At 47.6% G+C, this 19,745-nt stretch overlaps 1 protein-coding gene across 15 annotated transcripts in view; it reads left to right on the plus strand.

The window, feature by feature from the left end:
- The first annotated feature begins 678 nt into the window (after positions 1-678).
- Positions 679-19,745, plus strand: part of LOC105469674 (fibroblast growth factor receptor 2) — a 122,424-nt gene continuing 103,357 nt past the window's right edge. For 10 of the 15 annotated variants that reach the window (XM_011721031.3, XM_011721061.3, XM_011721052.3 and 7 more), the window contains exons 1-2: positions 735-1,162; positions 5,138-5,417. In XM_011721031.3, coding sequence (XP_011719333.1) covers positions 5,252-5,417 — 166 coding nt within the window. In that variant the 5' untranslated portion in view covers positions 735-1,162; positions 5,138-5,251. Of the gene's footprint in view, positions 1,163-3,028; positions 3,177-4,457; positions 4,477-5,137; positions 5,418-19,745 lie in introns of those variants that run through there. The other 5 variants (XM_011721070.3, XM_011721138.2, XM_011721080.3 and 2 more) reach the window with 4 other exon arrangements.

The raw sequence follows: 19,745 nt of genomic DNA on the forward strand, positions 1-19,745 counted from the left end.
TGATCCTAGGCAAATTACTTAACCTCTCTGATCCTTAGTTTCCTTATCAGAAACTGGGAATAGTACTCTGCAGGGTGGTTGGGGAGACGAAATAGAATCACCTATGTAGTGTGACCCTCACATACTAGGTCCTCCATTAATATTCAGTTTTTTCCTCTCATTTCTATTGTTTAGAAGGACAGAAAAATGCAATGTCCTGCGAACATTTCCAAGTTGCTTTCTCTCCTCCAAAAGCTTCAGTTGCCTGACAACCCTCCCCGCAGTACCAAGAAGGCGCATTTTAAAGTCTCTTTACGGGGAGGGCAGGGTTAGAGCCTTTGGTCACTTGTTTTCTAACTTGACATAAAACAACGTAACGCAGCCGCTCAGCGAGCCGCTGGCCAGCCTCGCTCGCCCGGGGAGGAGGGAGGAGGTGGCGCGGGGCGCGGGACCAGGCCTTATTCGGAGGCTGTCGCTGCATCCCTACGGCCGGATCGCGGCCGGGCCCTCGCCTCCCCGGCCGGTGTCTCCGGCAGCTCGGAGGCGTCGGGAGCCGCGCGGGGCTCGGGGCGGCCCGGGCGCGCGGCGCTGATTGGCAGAGAGGGCGCCGCCGTCCAGGAAACGGCTCGGGTTTCAGCGGGGGCGTGACCCGCCGCGAGGAGGCGGAGGCGGCGGCGGCGGCGCGGGCGGCGGCGGCAGGAGAGCGCGGTGGAGAGCCGAGCGGGCGGGCGGCGGGTGCGGAGCGGGCGAGCGAGCGCGCGCGGCCGCCACAAAGCTCGGGCGCCGCGGGGCTGCATGCGGCGTACCTGGCCCGGCGCGGCGACTGCTCTCCCGGCTGGCGGGGGCCGGCCGCGAGCCCCGGGGGCCCCGAGGCCGCAGCTTGCCTGCGCGCTCTGAGCCTTCGCAACTCGAGAGCAAAGTTTGGTGGAGGCGACGCCAAGCCTGAGTCCTTTCTTTCTCTCCTTCCCCAAATCCGAGGGCAGCCCGCGGGCGTCATGCCCGCGCTCCTCCGCAGCCTGGGGTGCGCTTGAAGCCCGGGAGCCTTGGCGCCGGCGAAGACCCAAGGACCACTCTTCTGCGTTTTGGAGTTGCTCCCCTCAACCCCGGGCTCGTCGCTTTCTCCATCCCGACCCACGCGGGGCGCGGGGATAACACAGATCGCGGAGGAGCGTTGCCATTCAAGGTAATCGCTGCGCAAGACGCCTCGGGGAGCTTCCCCAGTCGGGGACGTGGACGCCAGGGGAGCCCGGGACGCCGGGTGCACAGTCCTCTGGGCGGGGGGCGCGGAAGGACTGGCATTGTGGAGGGCCCTCCGTGTCCTCTCTCTGTGGCTGCATAGGTGATGGGGGAGGTGGGTGCGTGCTGACGGCCGGTGTTCGGGAAGTTCTGCCTCTGCCACCCCCATCCAGATGCTGACATCTGCCTCTGGCGTTGACGCCCCCCTCCCTGTCAAACCCTGGCGGGCGCATTCCCGCTGACTGGGCACGTTTCTCCGACCCCAGAGCAGACTGGCCGAAGGTTCGCCTGCCCGTGGCACAGCCCCGCAGGCCGGGTCCCAGGGGGCATCTCTGAGGTGCTCCATCCGTGGGTCCTGGGAACTTCCGTCCCATCCAGGCCCCACGGAGACTCGTTTTTCGGGAGGGGGCCGCTGGGGTGGGGCCGGTGACATCCCGTAGGGGTGGCGATGGTCAAGGGTGGCACTGTTGGGGAGGCGACGGCTCCAGTGCCCGGTTTTCGGTGCCGGGGCGCCCCTCGCCCACAGCCGCCGTCGGCGCTGGAGGGAGCGCAGCGCGCCTGGGGCTAGGGGGCGAACTGGACCGACTTTTTCTAGTTCGTCTGCTTGCTCTGCCGCAGCGGCTGGGAGATGTCGAAAGCGCAGGCGAGTTCTAACTTGCGCGCTCATTCTTGCTCATTCTTTCGGCGACGGGGCCGCGCTGGGGAAATCAGCCGAGGGCCCTGCGTGGCGCTGGCTCCGACCCTCGCGGACCGCGAACCTGGCGCAGGAGGCCGGCCCGGGGGCACCAGCCTCCGTCGCTCTCCTCGCACCCCACTCCCTTGCAGATCGTTCTCCAGACCCTCCTTCTTTTCGCCCAATACAATAAAACCTACCCTTAAAGGCAAACCTGCTTTCAAACTCAGGGCACCCATTATGTGTTTGGTGTGAAACGCTATCAACATTTAAAACTCCATTGTCCCCCTGGTCCCAAATCCCTGTAAATCTTCCACCGGGCTCGACTCATTTTCATCTGAAAAGCCTGTTTAGTTTGAATAGAAAAGCAATCAGGCGCCCCTCTCCCTTTCCCTGGAATGTCAATTAAAATGCAGATTTCTCTGAGCTCTTTAGCGCCCCGAGAAGGGGGAGAAAAACAGGATATTTCAGGCAAACAAATGAAAGAAGCGCTGCCCTGAAAGGGGGTGGTGGTGAGGAGCACCCCCAAGCTGCTCGCAAGTTCTGATTGGACGCAAGCATTAAACTGGGAGGGCATTGTGGTCCTGAGTCAGTGTGTGTGTTTTGAGATTTCAATTTGTTGAGGAATTTCCCCCCCAGACTTGACCCCTTGACAGCTCCCGCTCCTACTCAGTGCTGGGGAGAAGTAGGGAGGCCTTAAGCGAAGAGATGGGTCTGCACTTTGGAGGAGCCGGGCACTGTTGACTTTCCTGATGTGAAATCTACCTAGGAAGAAAACGCCAGGTGCTCCCGGTGGCCGAGCCAGCAGTGTGTCGACAGATCACCCCTTAGGTGGAAGCCCAAAGCGGAGGGCATTGTATTGATCTGCCTTCCTGGAGGGCCGGGGTTTTGGGAATGTCATGGTAAATTGAAGAGCCCAGCACAGGCCTGGCATGGGGACCACTCCGCAGCCAAGCCCTTCCTGCTTGTCACTCTGCCTGTCTTTGGGGGCAGGCTTGTGCCGAGGTGAAAATGGACCGGGGGGGCGGGCGGCCGAGAAGAGCCATCCATCAGAGGGAGGGTGACAACTCCTCCCGCGTGCAGGCTGAGAAGAGAGTTCCCTTTCAAGGGGAAAAATAAACACGCTGGGGCTTTCACTGGGGCTCAGACTCCAGGAAGGATTATGGTATTGAAGGCAGGAAGCCGGGATTGTGGCCGCCAGCGGCATGCTGGGCCTGTGTTCCCAACACCGAGCCTGGGGACCTAATTATCCTGCCTAGGAGGTCGCACCATACTTTTGTCCACTTGGGTGAGGAACTGTGCAGACCTGTCGCCTTAGGTCCCCGCCTTCCAGAGTTTTGGGGAGGGGGCTGCTGTGGGGCTTGGACCTGGAAATGGCTGAAATGCAAATTTCTAGTGCAAGCTAGCAGGATGATGGAATGGCTTGAGATTCAGCGGAGAGCCCTGTCCACCTTTCTCTGCCTGGAGCCAAGGAGGCTCCTCTGGTTAGGGACAGGTAGGGGAGCAGGCTGGGGAAGGAGCCTGGGGCGAAACCTCTGCGAGGACTTAGGATTGTTCCTGAAGGCCTGTTAGAGGTAGAAAATTCCCCTGCATTCTGGAAATGCTTAGTAAATCAATGAGAATGTTTGTGTACTTTCCTCCCACATATGTGTAGAAATAGATCCGAAATTATCTTTTGAGGCTCTTGATTAAGAGGAAAGAAAAGTTAGGAGGAAAAATCTTTCAAGCTATCTGAAAACACAGGCACACACACACACCATGCACGCACACACACCGTGGACACACACAACTGCACACATTTCTTGTTTTTGCTGCGAATCACGCCGTTTCACCTGTGCTATCTTTGAAGCTGAGGTTTTCTTTATTCCTCCTTTGGAAATGATGTGGTATATTCTTTTCCCTCATCCATTTTTATCCTCAGTCAAAGCTAAAAGGAGCAGTTTTTATGATAAGATTTTGGGAGGCTCCAGCAGTGTTGAAATCCTATGTCATAACTTGAAACATCGAGTGGGTACATAAAAAATGTAGAGTTTAGAAATTTTTGTATTAAAGGCCTCCCTCCACCCCCAATGTTAGAAAATGTGGTTCATTCCTGCGGTTCACAGAATCTGAAGCCTGAGATTGATGTGCCCTTTCTTGTGATTGTTTTAATCATTCTGTAAAGTTTGTGCATTTTGACTCTACCTTTAGTCACAGAGGGTACTGAGTGAATTTAAAGTTGCTTGGAATGTATTAAGCTTTCTTGGAAAATTCTCTTTCCCTTGGATCAAATGGGTGAATAGAATAGTAAGCTGAGTGTCCTCTTCTAACTTATACTCTGAAAATTTAGCCAATAGGTTTGCATATTGAAAGTTATTGGTCCAATCACATACCATGACTAAAATTTACATAATTTACATCATCATTATTAATAAATTCCTGCATAATTCATCAGAATTTGCATCTGCTCAGTTTCCTAACCCTTCTACAGAGGTTGAAGACATTTAGCAGCCCTGGACTGCCATTTAGTCACAGGGGAAGGGAATTCAGGCTTCGAAATCCTTTTTGGATCAGCTGCATTGAACGCGCTGCAGTTGTGTTCACTCTTCGTAAGTGGCTGCTTGGCGGAAGACGGAAATACACTTCTCCATTTGAAAATGAATCCTGACAAGTGTAAACTGGTGGGAATTATCTGTAGCCTTCCTGGGATTCTTTTGATTTTGCTGGTCTCCTTTCTTCCCAAGAGCTACAGTGAGGGTGGGACAGACTGCTCAGCTCCAGCCCAGCAGAAATGCGGAGCTGTGAGCAGACGCCTCTAACAGTTTAGCTTTCTAAAGCCCAGTTGGACTAAGAGAAGGGAATGAGGTTGGTTATGCCAACCCGAGCACTTTTAACTTGCTTTTGTAGTTGCCCTTGAAACTAAGGTCATGTTGCTTCTGCTCATTGAGGGCGGTGGAGGCGATAGTGGATAGTAGAAGAGAGCACACGTTGCCTCACTGAAGTGGCTGCACGTATCTGAGTCCTGTAGCTACTGTTTTATCTCTGTTTCTTAAAAGTATGCTTTTGAAAAGATTAGCCTAACACATTTCTGTGGACGGGTCTGGTGGAATCACCTGGGACTCTGAGGTGAGGATGGAAGGATTTAGCAGATAATGAAAAAGAACTCTGTTTGCACACATTTGAGAGGCTGAAAAATGGTTTTATCCCACTTGGGCTGGAGTGATTTGGCATTGGGGAAGATTCCCTGACTCGCCAATCTCTTTCCTTTAGTGACTGCAGCAGCAGCAGCAGCAGCGGAGGCAGCGGCGGCAGCGCCTCGGTCCCTGAGCCCACCACAGGCTGAAGGCATTGCGCGCAGTCCATGCCCGTAGAGGAAGTGTGCAGATGGGATTAACGTCCACATGGAGATATGGAAGAGGACCGGGGATTGGTACCGTAACCATGGTCAGCTGGGGTCGTTTCATCTGCCTGGTCGTGGTCACCATGGCAACCTTGTCCCTGGCCCGGCCCTCCTTCAGTTTAGTTGAGGATACCACATTAGAGCCAGAAGGTAAGTCATTTAATTTCACTTTTCAAGTTTGTTTTGGGATTTGTCTGGGGACAGATTGTTAAGGCCTGTTTTAGAAGCAGCTACTCTTGCATTGTAAATGAGGCTTCTAAGAGCACCTGACGGTGGTCTCTTGGTTCCCCGCAAGGCAGAGCTGATGAGGGAAGGTCCTTTGCTGCAACACTGCAGGCAGAATGGTATAGTTTGGTGGTTTCTTGCTGTGTGTGTTTCTCTGTGCTGGGTGAGGGAGGCAGCTGGAGCTCACCTTTATCCAGCGCCCACGAGAGCTGTGAAAGGGACGAACCTTGGGAGGATGAATGTCATCTCTAGTCTCCCCTAGCAGCATTCCTACTCCTTACAATGTAAAGAATTGCTATTTTCTGACAAAAGGAACCACTAAAAGAAATTGCCAACATCTGAAATGCTGATGTCTTATTTTCATTGTTTAAGGAGAAAAGAAGGTTCTGAAGTTTAGCGCAGAGAGAGAGGCTTGACATCTCAGAATTTTTTTTTTAGCCATTGTAATTCCTAATACTTAAGCAATGCATCATCACAAAGTGGCAGATTCTATTTTAGGTAAACTTGAAAGTGAATGTGCCAGGGGATCTCCTCCAGCTGAGAAGCTCCAAGTATCACAGGGCATGCATTGGTGTCACAGCTTTGGAAACTTAATTTTCAAGGTGTAAGTCCAGTTGTGAGGACTACATGAGGCTGAATTGTTCAGCGTAGCAGATTTGAAACCTCTCTCCCAGCCCTTTGGAGACAACGTGAGCCAAGCCTCTACTTGGTGCTGCATTGAAATCTGTCATCAGTAGGGAATATTGGTAGCTGAGTTATTTTTTGAGTGGTAATCCGAGAATAAAACGGCAGATCCCAGCACTCATCGCCACTTAATGAACCTGTTTGCAGAGAGCCCACCTGGTGCCTGCCTGGCTTTAGGGACCCGCAGCAGTATGAATGGTGTCTGGGATAAGCTGAGCTGCTCTGGGAACACATCCCGTGCGTGGGGTGAATATACAGCACACTTACCCAGTGGGGTAGGCTGGGAGAGGACAGAGAGCCCAGCCTCCTTAGCTGGATCAGGACAATTTAGGAAGGAGGGTTGTGTCCATCTGAGATGAGAGTTCTGAGAGGCATGGGCTCCCCAGGAAGACCCCGGGCATGTGTCATTAAAGGATGAGGACCGAAGCACTTATCACCTGAAGCAATCGTGTGAGACTGGGGAACTTTCTGTTACACAGAGGGATGGCAGCTCTTTAATTAATGGGTGTGGTGACATCTCCCAATCTGGTAGGAGTTTGTGTCTGAGGCTTGTATAGCTACAGCTACTGGCCAGTTATGGAACTGCCTCTTGGTAACTTATGCTGGGACACCAGGATGAATGTAATTTGCAGTGGTGATGCATTTTTATAGGGCTTTCATGTAAGAGGGAAAAAGTTCCTGGTTTCTGAAAGTCATGCCTGTACTTCTTTAATTTTGCTAATAATTAAAATGGATGTTTCCGTAATTGCTGGTTTTCCCTTAAGTGCGTGGCTCAGCAAAAACTGAGGAAGCTTGAGCTGGGATTTCCTACAGTGTGGGCTTCAGGAGCAACCCAGGTTAGGGAAAAACTGTCATTTCTCATTTGGCTTTTCAGAGCAGCGTTATTGTGAGTTTATTTCAACATAAAGTGTAAAATGGTCCCGGAGGATTTGTTTTACTATATTTAATTCTTGAAGGAAGTTTAAAATTGTGTATACATGCAGGGAGGGACAGGTGAGGCAGAGGGAAGAAATAGTGGAAAGGGACGAAGTTCCCCAAAAGAGTCTTTGTGTAAGAATTTAAATCCAACAATGTGGGTATTGTTGGAAGCAGGCCTGCTCAACCTGGGATCTGTCGATGCACTTATGGATCAGGAAGGAGGTCCATGAAGTTCTGGAAGTTTTAGGTAATATTTTGTTAATGTCCTTTTGTGCATTTTTATGGGTTCATAGTTTCCATGAACTATGAGTTCATTTGCATCGAGAATTATGAGATGGAAAAGAAAAGATGTTTTAGAGGAAGGTGCAAAACCTGACAAAGAGGAGGCTTTGGACAAGCATACAAGTCCCGGGCCTCAGTTTCCCATTCTGTCATCTGAGGGCTTGAAAAGATGATTTTTAGGGTTTCTTCATTAATAGTCATTGAATATTAATGTCCTCAGAAGTCTTCTGACTCTTCCACCAAAAGGTTGTTAGGAGATTTCCATTTGACCTGAACTTAAAGAGCAATTAGCACAGGGGCTGGCATCCGGTAAGCATTGGGTGCATGGCCTTGTCACCATTGTCGCCAGTGAGCTGGGAACATGGGTCTTCCCAGTCCCGTGGGCTGGCTGTGCCAGGTGCCACAAGGTCAAAAAACATCTAGGCTTTTGGAGACAGTTGAGAAGAAAGTTGTTTTTGGATGGAGGGGGCCTTGGTATTTCCAGGAAGCTGTGTTTGCTTTCTGTAGGGTCCCCACTTCCCCTCATCTGTTAGTCTAATACTGGCCACTGATTTGAGCCCTAAGACCAGTTCTTCTGGTGCAGGAGTTCTGCTTCGGTGTCAGAGCTGATTAGGAAGGTCATTGAATTACAGATGAGAACGGAGTTTTTAACAACGGAGAATGGGCTCAGGTTTAGGCTCTGTGCTGGCGAATTGGAGAGAGGGAGAGAGAGAGAGAGAGTGTGTGTGTGTGTGTGCGCGCGTGCGTGTGTGCCTGTGCCCCTGTCCATCAGTTCTCCATGGTTAGAACAACTATAGCTTGGTTAGCAGTAAGTTCCACCTTGACCTTCAGCGCACCAAGGTCTTATCTTGTAAGACTTCTTGGTTTGCTAATTTATTTGGAAGCTCAGTTTAGATAATGTCTATTGAATAGGAGAAAAATGTGACTGAGAAGTTCCAGGAAGAAGCCTGGGCCCTAACACTAGAGGGTCCTTTTCTTTTGGCCCCTCAGGGAAAGGATATGGTTAGTCATCTTGGCTTTGTACAATGTCATGTCATGTCATATCATATTATATGTCATATATATCATATATCATATATATCATTTGTCTTTTGGACCCTTTCTGAAGTAGTAGCAGTAGAGTTGGGTCCACTCAGTTGACTTAAGAAAATAATCTCTAGAAGATTTTAGTTTTTAATATTTCACATTAAATATGAGTTTTCCAATTGGTCATTTATTGTTAATTTCCTTTTGGCCATTCATTGTTATAGGGGACCAGCAGAGGAGTGAAAACATGGTTGACTCGAAGGGGGGCAGTCCTCAATGCCAAGTACTATTCTGTTGATTAACATTATAAATATTTGAAGTATAGTCAAGCTTGATTACCCTGAGAGGGGGCAACTCTTACTTTCAAGTTCTTCCTGACATTGTCACCTACTCTGGTTAATTAAGTCATTGTTGACATTAATGGCATCTTTGTTTACACCAACCCAGTAGGAGCTAAAATGAAAGGGCTTTTCAACCCTAAACCCTTAATTACTTTCCCGCCCTCCACAGAGTGTGACTCTGAAAAGTAACAACCTGAAAAAAATGTAGTTTGTGTAGCAAGTTTTTGTCAGTCTTCTGAGAGGTGATGGATGCCCTCCTGGACCAGCGTGAGTTGGTCCAGAGTTCAGTAGCAGAACTATTGAGGACAGGATCTGCACAGAGACCTCCCTAAGTCAGATTTTTCCAGTATGGTTTAAGTCCTTTGTTAGAAGTATTGTAAATGCCATAATATTAGCCATACGCATTTAATTGCAAGTTAAAAGAAAGGAAGAAAGAATATATCCGCATACCAAGAGTGAATGATTTAAAATAATCTTCTGTTTCGTATTATCTGCATCTTTGTTTTTCAATATAAGTGTTAATATTTAAGAGTTGACTGTAACTTGATAGTTAGTTTTGGAACAAGGACTTATTCTTGGTCAATTAAACCAAATGCAGGCTTATGCAGTTAAATACACAATGAAGTACACATTCTTTATTAGTATATAAAGTGTTTCACAATTCATAGACCAAGAGCCATGTTTAATATTACTTATAGAGCAAAAATCTGGCAAGTCCAGAGAACTGGTACTTGTATCATCTCTATACTGGCTCACTCTGATTCAACTTTGGGGTATATGTGTGTGTTTCTGTTTTGTCTGTTTATTTCAACCAGTTAAAAGAGCGTTTATACTATGCCAGTGGCCCCGCATCGAGCCATAAGTAAAGACTTTATTCCTTTCAAGTCTTTTTGACCCAGTTGAGGGTGAGAATTCACAAAACCACAGCAATCCAATATGAGATGTTTTTAATATCAGACTTAACAAATAATTACATGGCTGTGAAATAACTGGGGTCGTGTTTAAACTGGAAGTGTTTTGTTTCATGTTCGTAGTTTCAATAAAATGTATCCACTAGTCTTCCAGTTTGCAGACTGTTGTTTAGGTGTTTCTTTAGCCAGGGTAATTGTTAAAAACTCCCTCTAATCTAGTTTACTCTTACATTTCCATTGAAGCTAATTTTAGTCATTAAAGGAAAACATGGGAAATTGATTTTTGGGTACCTGCCTGTTAAGCTGGGTAGGAGATATAGCTGGTGTGCTACTCTCCACTGTACTGGTCTGATTCTTAGCAGGGGAGCTGGGGGACATCTCTGTGGGCAGTTCAGAAATTATTTTTTGGAAGTTTTTTGGGCTATTCCACAGATAATTCTGATCCAGTGGGTTTTATGCAACTGTGCAAAATGCTTATGGTCTCTATTTTTCTTTTCCTTGAGAGATGATTTTAGCCTTTGGTTTTTTGTTTGTTTTTGTTTTTTGAGACAGAGTCTTGATCTGCCGGTGCAATTGTACCCTCACTGTATCTTCAAACTTGGCTTACTGTACCCTTGAACTCCTGGGCTCAAGGGGTCCTCCAGCCTCCTGAGTAGCTGGGACTACAGGTCTGGCTAATTTTTAAGAATAGTTTGTAGATACAGGATCTCACCATATTGCTCAGGCTGGTCTCCAACTCCTGGCATCAAGCGATCCTCCAGCCTTGGCCTCCCAAAGTGCTGTGATTACAAGTGTGAGCCGCCACGCCTGTTCTAGCCTTAAGTTTTGCATTTTTTATCATCTTTTTTGCTATATCCCATATGAGATTTAGAGATGGCTCTACTTTTTTAGCTTTCTTAGCATTGAAATGCTTGGTGTTGCTAACCATACCCCATCTTTACCACACCGTCTTCCTCCCTGACTTGCCTTCTTAGTGTAGTTTGGCCAAGAACTTGAGGCCAAGTTTTGTTTTTTTTAAATTTTTTAAATTTTATTTTATGTTTGGGGGTACATGTAATGGTTTGTTATATAGGTAAACTTGTGTCATGGGGGTTTGTTGTACAGATTGTTTCATCACCCAGGTATTAAGCCTAGTGCCCAACAGCTGTTTTTTCTGCTCCTCTCTCTCCTCCCACCCACCCTCCACCCTCAAGTAGACCTCAGTGTCTGTTGTTCTTTTCTTTGTGTTCATGAGTTTTCCTCATTTAGCTCCCACTTATGAATGAGAATATGCAGCATTTGGTTTTCTGTTCCTGTGTTAGTTTGCTAAGGATAGTGGCCTCCAGCTCCATCCATGTTCTTGCAAAAGACATGATCTTGTCTTTTTTTATGGCTGCATAGTATTCTATGGTGTATATATACTACATTTTATTTATCCAATCTGTTATTGATGAGCATTTAGGTAGATTCCATGTCTTTGCTATTGTGAATAGTGCTGCAGTGAACATCTGTGTGCATGTGTCTTCATGGTAGAATGATTTATATTCCTTTGGGTATATACCCAGTAATGGGATTGCTGGGTCGAATGATAGTTCTGCTTTTAGCTCTTTGAGTAATCACCACATGGCTTTCCACAATTATTGGGCTAATTTACACTGCCACTAATAGTATATAAGTGTTTTCTCCACAACTTCACCAGCATCTATTATTTTTTGACTTTTTATTAATAGCCATTCTGACTTGTGTGAGATGGTATCTCATCGTGGTTTTGATTTGCATTTCTCTAGTGATGTTGAGCTTTTGTTTTTTTCATATGCTTGTGGGATGCATATATGTCTTCTTTTGAAAAGTGTCTGTTCATATCCTTTGCCCACTTTTTATGTGGTTGTTTTTCTTTTGTAAATTTAAGTTCCTTATAGATGCTGGACATTAGATCTTTGTTAGATGCATAGTTTACAAATATCTTATCCCATTACATAGGTTGTCTGTTTACTCTGTTGATAGTTTCTTTTGCTATGTAGAAGCTTTTAAGTTTAATTAGATCCCATTTGTCAATTTTTGCTTTTGTTGTGATTGCTTTTGATGTCTTTGTCATGAAATCTTTGCCCATTCCTATGTCCAGGATGGTATATTGCCTAGGTTGTCTTCCAGGGTTTTATAGTTTTGGGTTTTACATTTAAGTCTTTCTTCCATCTTGAGGTGATTTTTTGTATATGGTATAAGAAAGGGTCAGCTTTGATCTTCTGCATATGGCCAGCCAGTTAACCCAGCACCATTTATTGAATAGGGAGTCTTTTCCCCATTGCTTGTTTTCATCAGTTTTGTTGAAGATCAGATGGTCGTAGGTGTGCAGCCTTATTTCTGAGCTCTCTATTCTGTTCCATTGGTCTACGTGCCTGTTTTTATGCCAGTACCATGCTGTTTTGGTTACTGTAGCCCTACAGTATAGTTTGAAGTCGGGTAATGTGATGCCCCCAGCTTTGTTATTTTTGTTTAGGATTGCCTTGGCTATTCAGATGCTAAGTTCTTTTAAAAAGAGGTCTGATTGAACAAGATGCTGGACAGGTTATTGTGGTGGTCCTTCATATCTTGAAGATGTCTCCTTCTGTAATAGACAAAAGTCACACTTTTTACAAGTTTCTCTTTCCTTACCGTGATTTGTATGTGGTGGCTGACTTCTATTTATATAACTTCAAGCTCTTACCATTTAAATATTCATACAAAAGTATGAATTGTTGGGACAAGCCACAGTCATCCTTGAAGAGTGTGTGTCAAGTAAAATAGGCATGCTTTAGATTTTCAGTAATTTTGGTTTGGGAAACGTGTACCGTGCCAGAGCTTTCAGATGCTGAATGGGTCATTTACTCCACTTTGGAATACCGTAAGTAATTCTGCGCCATTGTGGACTTTGGCCACATCATGCCACTCTTAAAAACTTCTGATTCTTTTTTTTTTTCGAGACGGAGTCTTGCTGTGTCACCCAGGCTGGAGTGCAGTGGCGTGATCTCGGCTCCCTACAAGCTCCGTCTCCAGGGTTCACGCCATTCTCCTGCCTCAAGTAGCTGGGACTACAGGCGCCCGCCACCACGCCCGGCTAACTTTTTGTATTTTTAGTGGAGACGGGGTTTCACAGTGTTAGTCAGGATGGTCTTGATCTCCTGACCTCATGATCCACCGGCGTGAGCCACCGCGCCTGGCCAAAAACTTCTGATTCTTTTTGACAGTACCAAGTCAGAGAGCTAAGCTGTGGTATATTCTTTCCTTTAACCCCTTGTCTAAGTAAAGAATGCTAAATTCCAATTCATTTCAGAATAGAATGCACACATAGAGAATTTCAGGTTATGCTGAATGTGTTTTATGAGGGGGCTAAAAATAGCTTATAAGGAAAATGCTGATAGATTCAGGAATGAGAACAAGGGACGCATTTATTTGTATGATTTATGTAGCACCTTTCTTGGAGACAACTCAATTCTGAGCTCTAACGTTAATAAACTATATAAATTGTCGTGATTATTTTTGAACCCTTGAGCTCCTATATTACTATATGTGACCCATTTTTATACCTGACAGTTTACTGTTAAATTTTCCATACTGACCAGTTGTAATATTTTAAAAGTATCCAGACATTGAAAAGGCCAACTGTGTGTATCTATGGTGTGTGTATGTGCTCGGGGGGATGTACTATAAAATGAATGTCAAGATCATTGCAATGGTTAAGTTTAGGGTTTAAACTCTGTGAACACCCTTAAAGTTCAGATTGTCAGTTGACAGTGGGATTGTCCCCAAAGATGTGTGGTTGCCTTAAGGAGCCTTCTTGTCCTGCTAAGCCTCCTGGATTTCCACCAATGCATGTTGCATTTCTACCTGGCTGCAATAGACGCACAATTGAATATATGTCGTGGACATTTATAAATGTTTCAAATTTAAAGCCAGTCGAATTTTTAAAAGAATAAGAATCCTCTCTGCATTTAATCTAAATTCTGTATCTGCCATTCTTAAAAATAGAATTGATTAAAATCGTTTTGGATGGCGTGTGGTATGCTTTCTGGAGACAGAAACTAACAGAGGGAACTTGACCTTGGGAGGTAGGTTTGAATCTCTTCAATATCTACTGATGCTGTGATTTCAGAAACATTAGATAACCTCTAATGAGCCTCAAAGATAGTATCTATCTTGAAGCGTGCATGTGCAGATTAAATGCAAATGAAATGTAAAGCCCCTACTGAATTTCCTGGCCCAGAGTAGGTATTCATTAAATGCCGATTTCTTCCCTGTCCCACTTCCTGTCAAAGTAAATCTAAAACTAATATTTCCTGGACCAATAAGATGTTTATAGTGTATAGTGATAATTGTCTGATGAGAGGTGTTTGCATTAATTAAAATGTAAAACTGGCTCTAGGCCCTGGATTTGTCCAACCCTTTTTATTATCTTGGGCTTTTGCAAGGCCCATGGATTTTAGCAATGGGAACATCCTGCTGCTTGCAGTCCAAATGGTTCAAGGTTGACATTTTTTCCCCCTCTGTTGAAAAAAGTCAGTTGCAGCTCTGTAATAATAACAGCAGACACATACTTCATGAAGAACAATGTATTTTGGCAAAAGAGTTCTGTCTGAGGCTTCAAAATACAAAATACACTGTCACATTTCCATTAGGCCCCGTGAAGAACATTGGAGAGGGGTTATGGAATCAGTTGGGGTGGGGTGCGGTGTGGAGAGGGGTTATGGGATTGGTTGGGTTGGGGTATAGGATAGAGAGGGGTTATGGGATTGGTTGGGGTGGGGTACGGGATGGAGAGGGGTTATGGGATTGGTTGGCATGGGGTGCGGTGTGGAGAGGGTTTATGGGATCGGTTGGGGTGGGGTGCGGTGTGGAGAGGGGTTATGGGATTGGTTGGGGTGAGGTATGGGATGGAGAGGGGTTATGGGATCGGTTGGGGTGGGGTGTGGTGTGGAGAGGGGTTATGGGATTGGTTGGTGGGGATGTAGGATGGAGAGGGGTTATGGGATTGGTTGGGGTGGGGTACTGGATGGAGAGGGGTTATGGGATCGGTTGGGGTGGGGTGCGGTGTGGAGAGGGTTTATGGGATTGGTTGGGGTGGGGTGCGGTGTGGAGAGGGGTTATGGGATTGGTTGGGGTGGGGAATGGGATGGAGAGGGGTTATGGGATTGGTTGGGGTGGGGTATGGGATGGAGAGGGGTTATGGGATCGGTTGGGGTGGGGTGCGGTGTGGAGAGGGGTTATGGGATTGGTTGGGGTGGGGTATGGGATGGAGAGGGGTTATGGGATCGGTTGGGGTGGGGTGCGGTGTGGAGAGGGGTTATGGGATTGGTTGGGGTGGGGAATGGGATGGAGAGGGGTTATGGGATCGGTTGGGGTGGGGTATGGGATGGAAAGGGGTTATGGGATTGGTTGGGGTGGGGTGCGGTGTGGAGAGGGGTTATGGGATTGGTTGGGGTGGGGTATGGGATGGAGAGGGGTTATGGGATCGGTTGGGGTGGGGTGCGGTGTGGTATGTTCTGCTTTTGGCCAGGCTGGAGAGGGGAGCGCCATAACATGTTATGGTCATCCTTGCCATGTTTACCTGTAGTGACCTCTCCTGAACACTCCTAGATGAGATTTTCGTCAGCATGGAAGGGAGCTTAAGGAAATTGTGATGGGACCCAAAGTACTGAAGCGGACAGGAGCTGAACAAGCATTTGCACGTGATACCCCTATGGAGGTTACTTGGTAGGACAGACTATGAAGTGGGGGCAGTATGGATGAGGTCGTGTTTCTTTTTTTTTTGTTTGTTTTTTTTTTTGTTTTCTTTTTTTTTTGAGACGGAGTCTCGCTCTGCCGCCCAGGCTGGAGTGCAGTGGCTGGATCTCAGCTCACTGCAAGCTCCGCCTCCCGGGTTCACGCCATTCTCCTGCCTCAGCTTCCTGAGTAGCTGGGACTACAGGCGCCCGCCACCTCGCCCGGCTCATTTTTTGTATTTTTAGTAGAGACGGGGTTTCACCGTATTAGCCAGGATGGTCTCGATCACCTGACCTCATGATCCGCCTGTCTCGGCCTCCCAAAGTGCTGGGATTACAGGCTTGAGCCACCGCGCCCGGCCCAAGGTCGTGTTTCTTTAGCCCATTCCTTGAGATGATGATGATGGTGGTGATGATAACTGGCTACCATTTATTGACTGCCTGTCATGGTTGGACTCTGTGCTAGGTACTTTAACATATATTATCTCCCATCTTAATAACCCAGAACATCTTGGGTATTCCTGTTCTCATTTTATGGACAAGGTAACTGAAATTCTTGGGGATCAAGTGACTCCTCCAGGACCTCATCGTTAGTGAGTGTGGGCCCAGGTCTTTGGGTGAATGTGTTGGTGTAAGAAAAATTTCCCTTCTCCTTCCTGAGCAGGAGGGTTTGTTTTTTTTTTTTGCTGGAGAATGTGGTGACCCCTCATTCTTTCCTAAATCTGTCATTTGACTGTTAAACCTGTTAGGGACACCGCTGGTTGATTCTGTTTCCTTCTCACACATCCATACCGAATTCTCCTATAGTCATTTGAAGAAAAATTCCAGGCAATAAAAATGTTTAATAATTATACTTTGTGATTCTTCTAGAATGGCTTCTGGTGGCATGTGGCTTATTGGAAAGAGGTGAACCCTGACTGCTGCCAAGGAGACCAATGGGAGACTGGGTCCCAGTTGGTGGTCCAGGCTGCGCCACACCGTAGGAGTCCAGAACAAGAAGGGCTGGCCTCTGTTGCCCATTGACGCATGACCCATCTCAGCAGAGCAGGCCGTCCCGTTATTCCTTGTCCTGGATGTCTCTGCTGGTTTGTCCCAGTGCCTGCTAACCCTCAGCTATTGCCAGTGATATTATGTCAAGCTTTTCTTCCCAGAATTTCTGATTTACGATTGGGTAGGAAGTCAAGGCCTACCTGCATAGACAGACCCCTGTACCCGGGACTCCCACAACCTGTGGTCATGGAAACAAGCACCAAAGCCTCCCCCACCCTTCTAATGTCACTTTTCTGCAGAGATTAGGAGCAGAGACTAAGAAAGCCAAAAAAGAAAAAATTCCGAGAATGAAAAGGCCAAAAGCAGAAATACCTACTCTTTCTCCAGTCTTGGCCAGGAAGGATGTCCTTAGGGGAAAAAAAGAGGCCAGGAAATGGAGCCCATTTTTAAAGCAAGCAAAGATCAGTTTGGTATTAAAAATAAAAAGTGAACCCCAGTACCAGCTAATGTGGAGGTAAATCAAGGCTGGTTTAGCCAGCTGAACTTTGTTCTTGGCTACTTGTACAGCGATTGCAGAACACTCGGGGTCCCAGGCGTTTCAAAGTGGGAGTTGAGTTTTGGAGGAAAGTTGTAGAATTCCTTTTTTTTTTTCCTTTTGTGAGACAGAGTCTCTTGCTCTGTCACCCAGGCTGGAGTGCAGTGGCGCGATCTTGGTTCACTGCAACCTCTGCTTCGTGGGTTCAAGCGATTCTCCTGCCCCAGCGTCTAGAGTAGCTGGGATTACAGATGTGCACCACCACACCCGGCTAATTGTATTTTTAGTAGAGACGGGGTTTCACCATGTTGGTCAGGCTGGTCTTGAACTCTTGACTTCAGGTGATCCACCTACCTCAGCCTCCCAAAGTGCTGGGATTACAGGTGTGAACCACCACGCCTGGCTGTAGAGTTCTTGACTAGGAGATGCTACAAATTTCCCTCTTAAATTTGCAACTCCCCATGCGATGACAACTTTCAGAGCTTGGCAGAGGCAAGATGGTATAAACATGATTTTTAGATTGCAGGGTAATTGCTGTGGTTTCTTTGAGTTTTTTCATCCATTTGTTCCCCAAATAATTTTTGAGACCTACTATGTGCCAGATTCTGTGGGGATAGAATAGCAAGCAATAAACAGTTGAGTGGGGGAGACAGGCTCTTGTCAAATAATTGCAAAAATGAAGGGCTACGGCCAGGTGCCGGTGACTCAAGCCTGTAATCCCAGCACTTTAGGGGGCCGAGGTGGGTGGATCATGAGGTCAGGAGTTCGAGACTAGCCTGGCCAACATGGTGAAACCTGGTCTTTACTAAAAATACAAAAACTAGCCGGGCGTGGTGGCAGGCGCCTATAGTCCCAGGTACTTGGGAGGGCTGAGGCAGGAGAATTGTTTGAATCCGGGAGGCAGAGGTGCAGTGAGCTGAGATCCGGCCACTGCACTCCAGCCTGGGCGACAGCGTGAGTCTCCATCTCAAAAAAAAAAAAAAATAAAATAAATAAATAAATAAATAAATAAATAAATAAATAAACAAAAATAAAAAATGAAGGGCTAGATCCAATCAAAGGTGAAGATCCTGTGAAGGAAAATCATGGGCCGGAGGCATGTGCCCCATGTTTAGGAGTTTCCAGGGACTGGGACTAGAAAGCTGCTGCTGCTGCTGCTTTTTTTCTTTTTTCTTTCTTTCTTTTTTTTTTAATACTGGGTCTCGCTTTGTCGCCCAGGCTGGAGTGCAGTGGCGCAATCACGGCTCATTGCATCCTGGACCTCCTGGGCTCAAGCGATCTTCCCACCTCAGCCTTCTGAGTAGCTGGGACTACAGGCACAGGCTGATTTTTCTTTTTTTTCTTTTCTTTTTTTTGGTAGAGATGGGTTCTCACTTGTTGCCCAGCCTGGTCTCAAACTCCTGGGCTCAAGCAATCCTCCCACCTTGGCCTCCCAGAGCGCTGGGATCACACGTGTTAGCCACCACACCTGAGGCTGGGCTTCCCCTTAAGGAGGTGGCACCCACCTGGATTCCCCAGCAAACCCACCTGCATTGCAAGGCTGACCCTTATCAGTACCAGCCACCTGGCCTGCTAGGTGCATTGCTAGGTTGACCCCTTGTCCAGTGAGGTGATTGTCCAGGGCCTAGCCTCTCTGCTGTCCCTTGCTGGCTTCACCTGTTGATGTTAATGGAGGCGGAGCAGAGGCTGCTGAGTGCATGTGTGCAGCTGGGCTCAGAGGCCCCCCTTCTCCCCTCTTACGAGGTGCTTGCCCTTGAAGGTGTGGCGAGTGAGGAGGCGGGTCAAGGGCATCCCGGCAGCCTCCACTCGAGTGGGTCATTTCAGCCTGCTTCCTATCTCTTTTCTGTTACTACCTCTAATTGGCAGAGTTTCTTGCCAGGCCAATGTGGAGGCAGAGAGATGGCTGGAGGGTGGCCAGGGGAGTCAGGTCAGGTGTGGGCAGGATGGCGAGTCTGCCTCCTCCCAGGTGCCTTGCCCGGGGGATGCCCTGTCCCAGGAAGCCTATGTTCGTGGGAGCCGCGCACAGCCCTTCTGAGATCTAAAGCTTCCCTCCGAATGCTGCTTTGGAGGGTTGTGAGAAGTAGTGACTCTTCAAAGTTTGTTTGTTTGTTTTCTTGAAGCTTTTACCTCCATGCAAGTATGCGGTTTGGAGCAGGGAAGAAAGGTGAACTGTGGTGGCGCCCGCGCTTAACGTGGAATGTCCTGAGTTAATGTGGGTTTCGGTCCTCCGGCTCAGGATTCCCCGAGGGAGAGTTTTTCTTTCCTCTGCAAAACACAGGAGAAAAGTGATCCCTGTGGCTCCGACCTGCCTTCCTTGGGTCCTGCGGTGCAAAACCAGCTGGGATCGTGTCCCGTCCACCCGAAGGCAGCATGGGGAACCTGTCCACCAGGTCATTCCCATTCAGTTGCTGGCTGCCGGTTCCCCGGGCCACAACTCTGTGCCTTCAGGCCTCCGCACGGATTTCGATGCTGGCCAGGCCTGAACTTGCTGAGCCTCAAGCAGCCCGATCAAACCCATTCAAATGAGGAAGACCATCTGTTTCCCAGTCTCCAGCTGCTGCCGCTTCATTTGCAAATGGCTGGGATGCTGCTGAGGGGATCAGGCCGGGGACACATCTGCAGCCTCTGAAGGAGTGTTGGAACCAGGTCCTGCTGAGCGAAGAAAGGCCCAGCCCTTTAAATCAACTTGCCGAACAGTACCCCCAGAAGGCTCTGAGTTGAGAAAGCAGGAGGCAGCCTTGCCCTCTTGAATAACTCTTAACCTTCCCTTTTCTTTTGTAGCCTTGGCCACTTTAAAAGTATTTCTTTATTCAGAAAGTGCTTAGTGTGGGAGGGCCTGCTTGGGGAAAATG

This window comes from Macaca nemestrina, chromosome 9 (genome assembly GCF_043159975.1).
Source record: "Macaca nemestrina isolate mMacNem1 chromosome 9, mMacNem.hap1, whole genome shotgun sequence".
Taxonomy (NCBI): Eukaryota; Metazoa; Chordata; class Mammalia; order Primates; family Cercopithecidae; genus Macaca; species Macaca nemestrina.